Genomic DNA, 16,569 nt, shown 5'->3' with positions numbered 1-16,569 from the left:
GAGGGATGGACAGAGAGATAGATGGGAAGCCAAGAGAGATAGATGATGGAGAGACGATAGAGAAAGATGGGTGAAGGGGTGATAGAGAGATAGATGAGAGAGAGAGCGAGATGGATGGAGAGATGTATAGAGAGATAGATGGAGAGATTGATGGATAGTGAGTTAGATGGATGGAGAGCCAGATGGATAAAGAGATGGATTGATAGATAGATGAGAATAGAGAGATATATGGATTGATAGAGAGAAATATGGGGAAAGAGAGAGAGAGAGGTGAATAGAGAGAGAGATGGATGAGAGATGGATAGTGAGTTAGATGGATGGAGAGAAGCCTAAAGAGATAGATGATGGAGAGACGATAGAGAAAGATGAGTGAAGGGATGATAGAGAGAGAGAGAGAGATGAGAGAGATGAGAGAGAGGTAGAGAGATAGATAGATTGTCAGACAGACAGACAGGCAGGGTGGCGGGCGGACAGACAAACAGACAGACAGACAGGCAGACAGACAGACAGACAGGCAGGCAGACAGACAACAGGCAGACAGGTAGGCAGGCAGATAGACAGACAGACAGACAGACAGACAGGCAGGCAGGCTGGCGGGCAGACAGACAGACATGCAGACAGACAGACAGGCATGCAGACAGACAGACAGACAGACAGATAGGCAGGCAGGCTGGCGGGCAGACAGACAGACAGACAGACAGGCAGACGGACAGACAGACAGGCAGGCAGACAGGTAGAGTCTGGGACAGTTTGCAGTCTGTCTGTGGAAAGTGGACAAACTGACTTCACAACATTGCGTAATGTTTCTTTCCTCTTGCCATCCCTGTCACGACGTTGCCCCTACCTCCAACCCGCCCCCTCATCACCCCGATGTGGCCATCGCCATAGCGACAGCCCACGCTATACACTTGCTCGCCGCAGCATCCCCGCGCCCTCTGGCCTTTCGCCAGGGGGGAGGAGGGGGGGGGGGGTGTGCCGTGGTGACAACGCAGCCCGGCATCCAGGCGAGGGAGCTTTGCCAAAAAGTGGGGAAGCTATAGGGGAAGAGAGGGAGGGCAGGGTGGAGGGGGGCACTGCGGATCTGTTCGCTACTGCCCTGTGGTGTTATGCAACTTCATGTACACACACCCACGCACACTTACTGTAGGGTGACAAACACACACTGCCTCTCCTTTTCTCCCTCACACACACACACAAACACAATCGGAAGCTTTGCATACGGTGCTTGAACCAGCATAAGCTTCAGATAATGTTCCTAAGTACCGCTTATGACATGACATAACAGATTTCTCCAAGCAGTCCCTGTGTCACATCACTGATGCAATGTAACCCGGACTCGCACAGTTGTGTTCATGTGATGATTGTCATGATTCATGGTGGCAAAGAAATGATGATGTACATTTAAATGAATCGATTTATGGTCATTAGGGGGCAGAAGAACATCAAAACATGCTCACAAATACACGGCATCTACGTTAGCTTAAATCATTGTCATTGCTAACTTGCTAGCATACACGGTAATTGTCTGATTGAAAAGCAAGACAAGTAACAACATAAGCTTTCCACATGTGTTGTGTTAATGTCCTACTAACAAATTTGATTCATATAAAATCCTTTTGGCTCCATTTTGGTCCCCGCCATCCTATGTGAAGAAATATCTGGCTCTTTAGCAGCTAAATGTTCAGCAGCTAATCGCTAAATGTGTCTGCTGTTTGGTGCCTGACGTGTATCTACTCTTTTGTCTTGTAAAGCCGGCCGAGGATTTTAATGTCTCGTTTGTGTAAATGAGAGTTAAGGATTGAGCAGTATTTGCACAAAAACTAAATTAATTGCTAAAACGCTCATTATGCTACAGCATTAGCTGTTAATCTTCTTTGAATTTGGCACATTGCATATTGATTTGATCTTTGAAGGTAATGCAATAAATGCGTAACGATATCTCATCTGCTAAACGCATTTGAAAACTACCCATATTTTTGTACAAGGCTACGACAGTAACCCCCACAGGTAGCTAGCTAGCTAGCATCCGGGCTAAACTTGCTTCCACCAGGTTAATGAAGGCTACAACCATTTTGCTGTCCATTGAAACAAGGAAAATCTTAACAACAGTGCTTACTTACTTATTTTCCAACCATGAGAAGGCAACTTACTCATGTTTTTTTAAATGCGCATTGCTAGCATAGTTTTTACTATTATTGAAACTCTCCTTCTGTTAGCCAAACTCACCCTGAATGGCTCAAAAGACATTTTTCCTCTGTGTGTTTTTAAATTGATTTTAAAACCACGGTTATGCCTGTTGGTGTAAGCCTGCTAAAGGTCATTCCTGCTAGCTTGTCCTAACAGGTGTTTTTTTGTGTCTCACAGGCGAAGTGAAGAGCAGCAGAGAGCATTGGAGGGGTCCCCACATTGGAGCAGCAGTGCTGCTTAATCAACATTTATCTGACAGAGTCTGCCAAACGACGCTTTGGACACGCTCACATGTCCCCAACCACAACCAACTAAATCCAAGGAGCTAAAAAAAGAGGAACAAAAAGCCAACCGCTGGCTCCAGCAAGTGGACAGATTTCTAAGTAAACACGGCTGGAGAGGGGGAGGGTTGTATGGGTGCCGAATCCCCGACCAAGACGCACCACATCTCCTCGATCTTCCTCTGCCGCCTCCCTCCTCTTCCTCCCTCCATCTCCTCGTCTGTTTTTCTCTCATTCTCCCTCGTTCTCTCTCATGGGAGTGACATAGAGGCCGTCGCTTGGTCTGCTGCCCCGCCCCTTCCCCGCCTCGCCGTGGAAACGGGGGCGTCCAGGCAGTGATGTCGTGGAAGAGGAACTACTTTGCGTCGGGTGGCGGAGCGGCAGGCGGGGTGCAGGGGCTGGTGACCCCGAGAACCATGACCTCCATCGCACCCAGCAAAGGCCTGAGCAACGAGCCGGGACAGAACAGCTGCTTCCTCAACAGCGCTCTGCAGGTCAGTCAGATAAACACACACACACAAAAACACAGTCAGGAAGCATAGCAAGGTAACATGTTTTTCATGGAGTCATGTCTTGTTAAGCTCAACTGGTGAAGTCAGCTGATTGCAACCCCCCCGTCTTGAGTCAGCTATTTTTAGCAGGCTGTGTAAACTACCTTTTATTAAAGCAATAGTAAATAATCCAGTGTTTGCTAATAAAGAAGGTCTAAACTAAAGTAATCTGAGCTTTTTGGATGTTTGACACTTTCTAAAGACCAGACAAAAAGACCCATAAGAAGAAGAGTGAGGCTGGCTGCAGTGCGGTCCTGCAGAGTATCACAGAAAGACACAGAGTATCTGCTGAAGTCTGGTGGGCTGGAAAGTTTGGACAGACCCTTAAATATTAAATCAGATGACTTCATTTGAATTTAATGTGACTGTAACTCGTCCAAGTCCTTTATCTTTCTCAAACTGGACAAATGTGGTAAAAAGGGACCGAATTTCTACACAGATCTTCCACTGAGGGAGTGAAGACTCCGTTTGCTTAATCAGCATTTTATTTTATAGTCGTTTCATTTCATTGTGCTTCCCTGACAGCAATAGACTTTAGAATGTTACCAATGACAGGAGAGCTGCACTAATGATTATAGTAGTTTAGTTTGATGAATCCATTACTTGAAGTCTGTAAAATCCAAAGTGACATCTTCAAGTTGATTTAAAACTCAAGGCATTTCATGAACTATAGGACTCAAGAAGTCAACGGTTCGTATTTTTATTCCATTCAGGAACAAATTTAGGTACTCAGGGCCGTCGTCCACTGACGTTATTTTTTGCGTTCATTCGTTTCAGCACCTATTTTCGATACAAAACCAGTGCAGTTCAGCGTTTTTTGTTTTTGTCGCTGCGCTCTCAATTGAAAGTAGTTCAACTCTGTCAACAACAACGGCGGAGTTGTTCGAGGGTACAATTCCCAGGTGTAGAGCTGCTGCTAATGCCAGGACATGATTCCTTTACATTGTTTTTAAGTTTCTTGTAAAATTTCCACGAATTAAAGCAAATATTAAAGTAATCTTAAGTCACTATCTATCGCTGAAACATAATAGTGACTGAGCCTATGGCCTGATGAAAGCCTTTGCTTTTGCAGCATTACAGACTGGGTGTCTGTGGCGAATTGTGTGGAAAAAAATCCCAAGCGGCGCCCAGTTAGTGGCTGCTTTTCCGGTCTCTGCAAGTGTTGCGAGTAAACAGTGATCCACTATAGCTGAACCATAGACTTTATAAAAAGATGAACGACATGACAGCTCCCTAAAAGTGAAGCCAAAACATTTCCAGTGCCCCCTGCTGACTGGCTGCAGTATAGGTCATAAAGCCCGCCTCCTCCATGTTAACATGTGTGGATATCTGGGAAGTGTGCTCCGGCAATTACCTGTTCTCACCATCGGTGCCACCAAAGAGAATGAAACTGAGATCTTCAAGATTACAACTTTAAGCATATTTAGCGATTTAAAACAGACTTAACGGTCACTACTAAAGGAAGCGGAAGTGCTGCGATACAACTTCCGTATCCTAGCAACAATAAGCGCCGGTGAGAAGCGCTCTGAAAGTAGAGGTCATGGCCGCTGCCAGCGCAAAACAAAATCCCTAAACTCTGAATAATAGAAACTATAAACAATAAATAAACAAACAAACCTCGACAAATAGATATAAATGAATATGAGTGAGAGGGAGACCACTTAGCTAAGAGGACTGGATTGCACTGCAGCATAACACAGATATCAGAGAAAAAAATGATTGCAAAAGCTTTTGTTGCTTAAATAAATGTCTCAAAGCTGCAGATCTTCAGAGTTAAGAAGCGGCCAGCAAATGTTGCATGAAAAATAACCAATAAAAGTGACGATTATCAAAACATTTGCTGATTAATCGATGAATCATCTCTCACTGACAGGCTCTTCTCTTGTGTTTGTGCTTTTTTTTGCTCCTTTCCAATGAGACACACTCTATAAAGGGTTAAGCTGTATATATTTTAGTGACTTGCACAAACTGCACAACACTCACACACCCTCGGTTCACACGCCCCCCCTCCCCCACTGCAGTAAATTGATATTTAAGCACGACAGGGATGAGATTAGGAGCATATTAATGGGTGTTTGCGTGTTTCGGTGGTGTTTGGCAGCGCTGCCAGTCTGGCTTCAGTGTGGACATCCAGTGTGTGTGTGTGTGTGTGTGTGTGTGTGTGTGTGTGGAGATGCTGCTCACACTGCACTGCTGCTGCTGCTGCTGCTACTGCTGCATCTCCTCTCTCTCTTTACACACACACACACTCCTCCCAAGACCTCCAGCTGGCACAAACACACCCTCTGCACACACACACAAATTCCTCTCGACTACTGGCTTGAGAGAGAGAGCGAGAGAGGGGGAGAGAGAGAGAGGGAGAGAGGTTGGAGCAAGCCGAAGAGGGAGAGGGGTGATGAGGCAGAAGCTCAGGGAGAGTTGAAGCGAGCGGAGGGATAGATGAGAAGGAGAAAAGTTTCTGAAGGAGGAGAAGAGAAGAAAGAGGGATGAGGAGTATCCAGTATGAGAAAACAGAGGAGAAGACTACAGGGGATACTTCTGCCGGGAGAAAGACTGGAATTAAAGAGTCTAATAAGGTAGGGGCTTAAAAACAAGAGTGCGTGTGATGAGAGGAAGAGGAGAGACGAAGAGACAAAGTGAAGGACATAAAGTTTATTTTAGAAATGTAGAGAACGTCTCAACAAAGGCGAGCGTAGTGGAGTAGAAGTGGGCCGCTTCAAGGACACACAGACAAACACACACATGTACACACGCATGAGAGAGGACGGCGAACTGTAGTGACGATGAACTGAGGGAATGTTAAAGTATTGTGATGCTGTTCCTGTGTGTATCTTTGTGTAACAGTTGTACCTTATAGGATAATGTGTCTGCTTGTGGCAGTGTCTAAGGGGTCAAAGTTCAGGTTTCGGACATAAATTGCTCCTTTAGCAGCCTGGTTGCTCATTAGGTTGCTCACTTGGTCTGAAAGCTGTTCAATACACAACAATACAAACCTGAAAAAAAGCATGTTTTTGCTTGAAGATGTACTTTCTGATGACAGCTGTCAGGTTTTTCTCCTCCGTCCTGATGAAGTGGAAAACTCTGCGCTGCCTCCCGGCCCCTCAGGGCCCCTCGAAGCGAGGCAATTAACCCCCCATTGCTGCAGTGGAGCTGCAGGGTGGCAGCAGCAGCAGCGGCGGCAGCAGCAGCAGAAACAGTAGTTGTTCTGTGTGAAATGTAACGTTGTAAAGCGTGTGCACATGCACAGGTACTAATAGAATGGCTGAAGATGTTGCAGAGTGCTGTGGCTTTGATGGAGCAGAAACACATGGATTGGGGGCTTCAGCGGTGGGGAAGGAGGATTTAAATCCAACATTTATACAATTATTTCTAAGCTAAATGGTACTTAATGGATGAAACAGAAGTTTACATTGAAGTATGTCTTATTAAATGTGTTTGGGCCTAAATACAGATGAAGTCAGAGGACATAAATGAGGTGTTACTGAGTCTGGATTGGACTGACTGTTAAGAGTAACATAAAAACATCTAAACCTTTGAGAAATAAGGCTCAACTGTTTGTTAAAACACCCACAGATGCCTTTAGTTTGATACAGAAACTATAAGGTTGTAACTTAGTGTTTGTTGTACTCACTGCAGGAGCCACAGTTCTGCATGTTCCCAGCTGTTGGGCTCCACTGCAGCATGACATTTACTATGAACATAATGAGGCACTTTTAAATAACGTATCTGGCGACGCTCAGCAGTCAATACAGCTTCCTTATTTAACTTTTAACGGTTATGTTTATGTGCTGGCAGCACTTAGTCAAGGTTAGTAAAATGTGATGCTTTTGGTTTAATACCGATGCAGTGATTAAAGCTAAAGACACAAAATCTTAGCGTTTAACTGAGCGCAGATCTTTCTCAAACTTTAATCAAAGAGCTTTTGATGCCTCACCACACGCGGGACTCGGGATGCGAGAACCCGGTCCCTGGTGTCAAAGTCGTGCACGCCGCCTGCCTTCCCTGAGACTTGAAGCCGGGTTCAAAATGAAAAGCGCTTCATAAATTAAAAAAGTTTGCATCTGAACATAATCCACACAACTGTTGTTTTTCATCACGATCAGCTCAGCAATAAAGAACCCTGATTTTCATGCAGACAGGGTCGCAATGCAGCTAAATACAAACACTGACAACTGCAATAATGTTTGTGTAAAAGACACTCAGAGGATGTAGCAGTGTGTGCTGCAGAGACTGTTTCACTCTTGCATTTAGTAGAAGGGGCCGTTATTCCCAATAAATCCAAACAGCAGTGCAGGATTTGGCAGAAGCTCAGGCTACTTTAGAGCTCGACCGATATGGGATGTTTGAAACCGATATTGGTACCGATTTTAGAGGGGAAAATTGACCAATTACAGATATGTCGACTGATTAAAGTGATTCTTTAATGTGGATTTTGCACGGCTTTTGAACTGATATAGCTATATAAAGGTACTCAGAAGGTCGCCATGTGAAACAAAAAAACTGTTAAAGAAAGAAAGAAAGAACCATCTGCTCAGCTGTCCGTCTTTGTTACATGTGCTGCAGACTAGGGAGGGGAATATTCATTAATAAAGTAATTAATGTATGAAAAATCAAAACGTTTATTCGACTATTATCTCATCTTAAAAATGTATTTTTGGCTGACTGCCGGGGTTAGGCCCTACACATGGGTCTGTATGTGACTGAGTGAGTGAGTGACGGTACTTTCAGAGCCATAGGCGGGGCTGCTCGTCCGCTGCTCGTCCGCTGCTCGTCCGCTGCTCAAATCAAATCAAATAACTTCCTGGAAAAGTTACAAATAAAGTAAAAAAAATAACAATAACAACGGGAAACACTTCAAAATAAAAGCATTGTGTACAAAGGAGGGGAGTCAGAATTCCAGATCGGGCTTTTACTTTGAAAAAGCATACCAGAAGTGCTACTTTACTCTCCATTGTAATGGCTAACCTGGCTAGAGCTATTCGCGCGTATAGCTACTGTTTGTTAGCCCTTCTGTCTTATATGTCTCTCATTGACTCAGTGACTTTGTTCCGTAGTTATCTGTAATCCAAGAGAGCAAGCACAACAACTTACTTATTTATTTTACGGGGGGCGTCCGACTTGGTTTTCCGACGCGGTCAACTCGGATGTGACGTCATTCCCAGTTCTGAATTCCGACTTCTGATGTAAATGTAACGCACCAATTTACTACAGGAAGAGATGTTAATATCGCTGTCAGAGATCAATAGGACTCATCACAATCCATTTTCACCGTGTATTTTGGCCGAGAACCCGTGAATAATTGTCTAACAGTATTTTTGCTTGAAAGGCCCATCCTCACTGCAGACAGTGCTGAGAGTATTGTGCACTATGGAGACGGAGGGCACACAAAGTATTAGATGACGCCATCTCTAAATGAACTTAAGTTTTGTTTGTTTGCTTTAAAAAAGTGTTCATATCGGCCCGTATCTTAAAACATATACGCCGATACTGATATATCTATGATAGGCCGATATTGGACCCATACTATCGGCCAACAGCTATATATCGGTCAGGCTGTAGAAAACGGACTGTGTAAGATTTCTGGTTGGTTATGTTAACAATCTAAAGCAAGCTTATAAACAGGGCAGGCAGGATTAAAGGGACAGGGGCCTGTATGTATACTTAGTGGTAGATGAAGATGTTAGGAGAAGGTTCAGAGGTCGTGTGGAGGTCGGATGATGATTAAAGGCGGGGAAAGTTGAGGGAAATTGCCAGACAGGGAGGAAATAGCAGAACATTTTGTCATATCCCGGTCGGAAAAGTCCCAGGTGTGAAGAATAAAATTAGAACTGGCTGAGCAGACTCATTTTTAATTTTATGTGATTTTGTAGTCAAAGTATCTTCTGTGAAAACCTGTTAGCAGCCAGACAGATAACCCAGGTCAGCAGTGCAGAAATATTAAGAACTGGCTGTTGCCATGACAGCGGCAGTATCATGTGATACACCAAATCTCCAGGAAAGACTTTTTTTTTTTGCCACGAGGGCTAACAGGAGACGAGAACAGAGCCAGGAACAGCAGATAATATGAGTGTATTAATTGAATACAGTTAGAGGCTTGTTTGATACGATCAGTGTTACTAGAGTTAAGATTCATCTGATGCCTATCAGCTGATGTGCACGACCTCAGAGATCTGCCAGTTAACCAGTTTATAATAAGTCATTATACTAATAATAAGTCATAAATAATGTCTTTATTAATGTGTAAAAACATGTATATTCATGATGTATTTTGCAGTAGCGAGCCTTGTAGTGTAGAAGAAACCAGCCTTCTCCAGTTCAGAGTTGTGATCCGGTGTCATGGTCAGAGTTGTAATCCCGGAGATTTAAGGCCTGAAGGTGCAGCAATAAAGCAAACAATTAACAGATCATGGCTCTGGTGATTACCACGGCAACGGACATTTTGCATTTCCTGTGGCTGCTTCAGAATAAAAGTCAGTGCTTTATCGGTTCAACACTTTTGATGTTAAGTTGCTTGAACTCCAGCTGATCTCATTGGGATATTTTATGTATCTACAGTTTTCCTTTGAATCCTTCGTGCTTTATTGGACAACCTGAACCTAAGGAAGTCATGGCAGAACAGGCCACTAATAACTTAATTCAATAATAGAACACTGGATTGACAGCAGTGGTTAGCTTTGTCCCATAACAGCTAGAAGGTTCCTGGTTTGAATCCCGGTTCAGAGCTACTGGGCCTTTCTGTTTACAGTTTGCATGTTCTCCCCGTGCATGCGTGGGTTCCCTCCGGGTACTCCGGCTTCCTCCCACGGTCCACAGACATGCTCATCGGGTTCATTGGTGATTAGAGGGGGTGAATGTGAGCGTGAAAGGTTCACTGTCTCTATGTGTCAGCTATGTGTAGGGTGTAACCCCACCTCTCGCCCAGTGACAGCTGGGATAGGCTCCAGCCCCCCCGTGACCCTGATCAGGATAAGAGGGATAGATAATGGATTGGATGGATTGTAGTGGCAATTTAAAGGGGGGGTATTATGCTAATGTCAAGCTTCATATTTCACTCTGTGATACCTGTGGAGTAGCTTAGCATCATTTACAGTTAAAAATTCCAAATTTTTCTCACACTGGTGCTCTGTGCAGGCCCTCATACAGCCTCTGCCTGAAATGACTCAGTCAGCTCCATCCCTTTAAGAAAAGCCCGCTTTCTTCTGACTGGGCTGCTGAGGCTGCACTTTGTGATGTCACAAGTGCAACTGTGTGAAACCTGGCGTTCACAGCAGCCTGCAGACTGAGCTGAGAAGCCTGGGGATTACTCCAACATACTTTTACCTACAGATTTGAAACTTCACCCTCGTTTAGTCTGGACATCCAACATTGTAACATTATATATATATCTTAAAATGTCAAACAGCATAATACCCCCTCTTTAAAATAAAAAAAACTCCTTTGCCACTCTTGCAGGACGGGAAGTTTCTGACTCCAAAGAGGAAACCAGACGGATGTAAAATTACAGAATTAGACGATTTATTCCGCAAAAAACGACTTGAATTATATCACGCACAGCTAAAACATATGTTAAAATAAACCTGATTTTCTTTATGGCTCCAACAGATGTATGATATGAAAATCTTAGCAAGGCCTTATCAATATAGTTTGTCTTTAAAATATGCGTCTGGACCACCAGAGCCAATCACATACTGGCATTCCTGCATCCAGTGTCATGTCTTAGATTTGTCTGTGACTCAAATTACCATGACAATGATCAGAGGCCAGTTTCCGCTCTTCTTGTCACTTTTTATGTTCTTTAGTTAGTTACACTGTAGTTTCCTGTTGTTTGAGACGTCCTGCAGATAACGGGGAGAGATAGAAATACGAATGGAGGGAGAGCAGAGGAAGAGACAGAGGGATGTCGAGAGGTGGAGAGATGGATAGATGGATAGAGAGATGGGCATGGGGAGAGTGCTCCCTCCTTGTGGCTGCTGCAGTGCTGTTCAGGGAGCCGATTCATCACGACCAAATAAACCAGAGAGAGAGGGAGAGAGAGGAGGGGAAACAGAGAGGGGGGGAAAGGTAGAACGCATACACCAGCGTCAGCATGCAGTCCGTCATCCTCCGCCCCCTCTTTCCTCCACCTATCACTCTCTCCTTAACACACACACTCAGTGCAGGCCTGTATTGCTAAGGTTGCCATACATATTGGTTTTGTGTGTGTATGTGCGTACTGTAAGCGTGTTTCTGTGTGTCTGTGTGTGTGTGTGTGTGTGGTCCTGTGCTGCAGATCTGAGTGGAAGCCTCAGGGACAGTGTTGTGTCAATATTATCTTTCAGCATGCTGGATGAATGTACCGAGAGCTCCCTCCTCTAATTATGCACTGGAGAGAGAAAGAGAGAGCGAGAGGAGAGGAGAGGTCCACCTCATGCAGACCACTCCTCCGCTACTTTTCATGTCTTCTTCCTCCTTTCTTTAGACTCCGTGCCGGCTGTTTTCTGTCCCACTCAGTCTGTACTTCTCTGCCTTTTGTTGCTGAAAATATACAAAGTGGAAAACACACTCAGCGGGAGGTGCTGGGAAAAACAATTAGCTCAAACTGGCTGGAAAGCACACAAAGCTGCTTCTCCGCAGCCCTCTCACATTGCAGGAAGTCATTTGATCCAATATTAGTCTAACAAATGTTGCTGGAGTTTTTTAAAGCTACAGGAAACCAAATATATACCTCACTTATTGCCTTACGTAAGGGAATTTGTAAGTAAGTCTTGACACCAGGATTTCAGCATCATTCCTCCCGCATGCTGACCAATCACAACCAATCAAGAACACAACACAGGCACAATTGAATGAGGCTTACATGGCATACCTGAACCATGATGCAGTGTAAAGGCAGCAGAGGGATCCCTCTCTACAGCTGTTTGTGCTTTGAACTCCCTGAACTTTATCACAGAGCAGTTCCACCATTTTCAGCCCAACATGTGACTGAACGGAAACAACTATTTCAACGGTCACGTTTGACCTTTGACTTTTGTTATCAAGATTAAGCATCAAGACCAATGACTGTATAATGAGATGTACGACATGAAAGCTCCCCAAAGTGAAGCCAAACCCTCTCTATCGCCCCCTGCTGACTGGCTGCAGTATAGGTCATAAAGCCCGCCTCCTCCATGTTAAAGAGGGGGTATTCTGCTGTTTCACATTTTAAGACATGTATATAATGTTACAATGTTTAGTCCAGACTAAACGTGTTTCAAATCTGTAGGTAAAAGTATGGTAGAGTAATCCTCAGGCTTCTCAGCTCAGTCTGCAGGCTGCTGTGAACGCCAGGTTTCACACTGTTTCTTTGTGACGTCACAAAGTGCAGCCTCAGCAGGCCAATCAGCAGAAAGCGTGCTTGTAGGGGGCGGGGTTTCTTAAAGGGACAGAGCTGACTGTTTCAATTTAACTGTAAATTATGCTTAGCTACTCCACAGGTATCACAGAGTGAAATATGAAGCTTAAAATTAGCATAATACTCCCCGTTTAACAGATGGGACATGAGTCAAACTTTACACGTCAAATACATTTTTCTCAAACATGTTTTTTGTCATTATAGTTAGTTCTTATCACGCTGATTTATGTCCAATTGTTCACTTTTCTAACAAGTTTAGTTTTTAATAGTTATCTGAAGTTATAAACAGGAGGTGTGATGTCATGACTGACAGCTCTGTTGACAAATCCGGCTCCTGCAGATGAGTAGAGGAGGAACGGCGAGAGGAGTAACTAAAACTAATCACTACAGTCATTGAAGTCTCCATACCTGTGACATCTGCTTCAGACCAACACAAAGAAGCTGTCCTGCTGTTAAATACACCAGCGTGCGGGGTCTTTGCTGAGTTTTCAATAAGTTGAATGTGTTTTGGGGTTAGCGGAAGGGGGCGTGACATCAATGCAGCGGCTCCACCGGCTCCAGTTGCGCCAGATGGCAGCGCCCGCTTAAGACGGTATTTGGGCTTCATTTTTGTACAATGAGAGGAGGTGGAGACGCGTCGTCCATCTTTATGTACAGTCATTGACTTTTCCTTTCGAATCTTCCCATCGTGTTGTCAGGGTTTTCAAAATGGTGATTCCAATGTTACTACTTATTCATTTAAGTACATGACGCATTCATGTGTCATGCAAAGGTCATCATCATCTCACACACTCACACACTTAAGGCATTTGGTTTTCAGTATCTTGCCTTCGACAACCCGCTCTGTCTGATCCACAGTTGCCCCTGCGATGATCTGCCTGAGCAACACCAAACTTTCTCTCCCCATTAGTTCTCATTTAGACCCAAAAATAGGCAAAAAAAGAAATGGGCCCAAGTTTAAAGAAACCGGAAATTCCCCTTAAAGTGGATCCTGGAATGTCCCTGTCCTCTGCCAGACACAGCAGATGACAACTCAAACACATAAAAACAACCTGCTATTCTCAGAGACAGAGCAGAACAAGAGCAGGCAAAAGAAGAGAGGGTAAACAACACAAGAAAGCATAACATAGAAGAGAGGAACAGTTCCAGGGGGACCTGAGGGAAAAGAATGTTTATATGGCTAAATAAAATAAAAAGTATATCCCTTTTAAATCTCAGAAGTCGATCCAGTCTCTGAATTTTCTTTTGTGTGTGTGTGTGTGTGTTTGTCTCTCAGGTACTTTGGCATCTCGACATCTTCCGCAGGAGCTTCCGACAGCTGACCACGCACAAGTGTATGGAGGACTCGTGTATCTTCTGCGCTTTAAAGGTAAACAAACCTTTTTCCTCTAATGACTCACAGATTTCTTCGACAGCGCAGGGACAGCGTTGTGCTTGGATTTGAACTTTGTACCATCTGCAGCTGTGACATTTTCTCTCTCACACAAGGAGAGAAGACATGTTTTTGTGGTCTTATGATGTCTTCTTAATTCTTGGTTGTTCAAATCATAAGAAAATTCTGGACACTTTACATAAAGAGCAGGTATAGACTGTACTCTTTGCAGTATTTAGTATTAGTATAATGTTTAAAGAGACCCTACATTAATCCACCACGAATACAAGCAACAGTAGCAAGAAAAACGTCTTTTTAACAGAGACTTCGAGCAGAAGCAGACTCACTGTGAACACAACTTTTACACACTTCAATGCAGGACTTGAGCTTTTACAATACTTTTTCTCCTTGGTTTTTCTACATCATCATCTTTGTCTCGTTTTCTTCTTCTTCTGCTTCTACTTCTTCTTCTCTGTTTTCTTTATCTTCTTTTTCTTCTTCTTTTGCATCTACATTTTCATCTTCTTTGTCTTCTTCTTCTTCTTCTACTACTACTTCTTGTTCTTCATCTAGTTCTTCTACAGTATGACTTCTTCTTGTTCTTCCACTACTTCTTCTTGTACTTCTTGTACTTCTACTTCTTCTATTACTACTTCTTCTTCTCCTAATTCTCCTCCTTCTCCTTCTACTTCCTTTTCTTGTACTTCTTCTTCTTCTTGTACTTTTCCTCCTCCTTCTTCTTCTACTTCTCCTACTTCTTGCACTTCTACTTCTTGTACTTCTTCTTCTACTGCTTCTACTTCTTCCACTTCTACTTGTACTTTTTTTTCTTCTTCTTGTACTCCTTCTTCTATGTACTTCTTCTACTACTTCTTCTAGTCCCTCTTCTTCTTCTACTACTACTACTACTTCTTCTTGTACTTTTCCTCCTCCTTCTTCTTCTACTTCTTGTACTTCTTCTTCTTGTACTTTTCCTCCTTCTTCTTCTACTTCTCCTACTTCTTGTACTTCTTCTTCTTGTACTTTTCCTCCTCCTTCTTCTTCTACTTCTCCTACTTCTTGTACTTCTTCTTCTACTGCTTCTACTTCTTCGACTTCTACTTCTACTTCTTTTTCTTCTTCTTGTACTCCTTCTTCTATGTACTTCTTCTACTACTTCTTCTAGTCCCTCTTCTTCTTCTACTACTACTACTACTTCTTCTTCTTCTCGTACTTCTCTTAAGTCTACTTCTTCTACTAAGTCTTCTTCTTCTTCTTCCACCACTGTGTAAAGAAAAACACTTTTCCCCAGTAAATATCTTCCTCACAACAACCAGCACATTTAATCTCCTCTGTTATGAGACAGTTTCTTCTGGAGTCACTGCTGAGTTTCAGCGTCTGCAGAAATAAAGTAACCAAACAGGAGCTGAAGATCTGTAACGCCGTGAATCCCTCATAATGAACGAGCCTTATGCAGCTCTGCTCCAGCCATTTGTTGCATCGATGATGACAAATATGTGTCTGAGCGAAGGGAAGTGTTGTGTGTAATGTGCTTTAGTGTCGTCAGTGTGTGCGTGTGCGTGTGTAGCAGTGTCGATGTGTGTGTTATACACGCTGTTCTGTCTCCTGCGCTTCCCTGTAATTAATTGGCTGACTGAAAGCGCTGAGCTAGCAGAGCCCACGCCGGGATGCTACACGCACACACACACACAGATACACGCACACAAACACACACCTATGCATGCATACAAATCTTACTTGCATGCTGCACACGTTAGGCTGCTACACACATGCAATTTGAGGTGCTCGCAAATCTTTCTTAGCACGCTGGGATGCTCCAAACACACACACACACGCAGAAAGAGAGGCTTGTGGATGTTTTGTGTGCGAGTCGGCCGTGGGTGTACGAATCAAAGGTATTGTCACCGTGTTAAGTGTTCACATTTCGCTGTCAGTTCTCATTAAGCGTCCTGTCACCGCCTCTCCTTTGTCAGAAACCAACAGATGTAATGTTGTTCTCACGTTGTGTTTGTAGCCGTGGTCCCCCGAGGCCATGGAGATAAAAGTCTTTGAATAACTGAGCGAGACAGACACCAAATGAACTTTAACGGCGTGTTAAAAACATCCATTTTCCAGCAGCAAAGAGATAAGTGATGATTATGGGAGCTTTTATTTTGGAGGGATTGTGTGTGAGTTTTTTTTTTTGTTGTTTAACTGCAGCAGATAAAGACGCTCGCCCTTGTAGTAAACATAAGTTCAGAGGCTGCCTGTGGCTATCCCTCTAGAAATCACTGCAACACTTTATCTCTCTCAACAGCACACACGCACACACACACACGCACACACACACACACACACTGCAAGGAATAAGGAGAGAAGAAAAGAGAGAGATGAATGAACGTGGGAGTTGCTTTAGATTGCTCCTGTCTTCACACTTAGACCCTCGCGCACACACACACACACACACACACACACACACACACACACACACACACACACACACACACACACATCTCTCTCTTACTCACTCTGCCTCATCCCTCCCTGTTCTCCTCCCCCTTTCCTCCTCCACTCCTCCCTCCCTCTCTCTCTGTAGGGTATATTCCCCCTCCATTCTCCTTGGCGCATTGCTGCAGTCAGCACAGCCACCATAACACACACACACACACACACACACGCAGACACACACCCTATTGCTCACACAGTCCCTTTTTCCTCTTCTCTCTTTCTCTATTTCCATCTCTCTCTCTCTCTCTCTCTCTCCCTCGCACACACACACACACACACACTGCTCTCCCCATCAGTAGGACTGCATTACCTTTCCCATTG

At 43.9% G+C, this 16,569-nt stretch overlaps 1 protein-coding gene across 1 annotated transcript in view; it reads left to right on the top strand.

Moving 5' to 3' along the window:
* Nucleotides 1-16,569, top strand: part of usp54b (ubiquitin specific peptidase 54b) — a 61,134-nt gene that overhangs the window by 9,400 nt on the left and 35,165 nt on the right. Inside the window, exons 2-3 of the mRNA XM_069663907.1 lie at nt 2,365-2,962; nt 13,666-13,758. Of these exons, the coding sequence (XP_069520008.1) occupies nt 2,807-2,962; nt 13,666-13,758 (249 nt within the window). The 5' untranslated portion in view covers nt 2,365-2,806. The remainder of the gene's footprint in view (nt 1-2,364; nt 2,963-13,665; nt 13,759-16,569) is intronic.

The sequence above is a fragment of the Semicossyphus pulcher genome, unplaced genomic scaffold (genome assembly GCF_022749685.1).
Source record: "Semicossyphus pulcher isolate SPU_LCO1_2020_fin unplaced genomic scaffold, fSemPul1.0.p SCAF_16, whole genome shotgun sequence".
NCBI lineage: Eukaryota > Metazoa > Chordata > Actinopteri > Labriformes > Labridae > Semicossyphus > Semicossyphus pulcher.
This window is presented reverse-complemented; position numbering and strand designations above follow the sequence as displayed.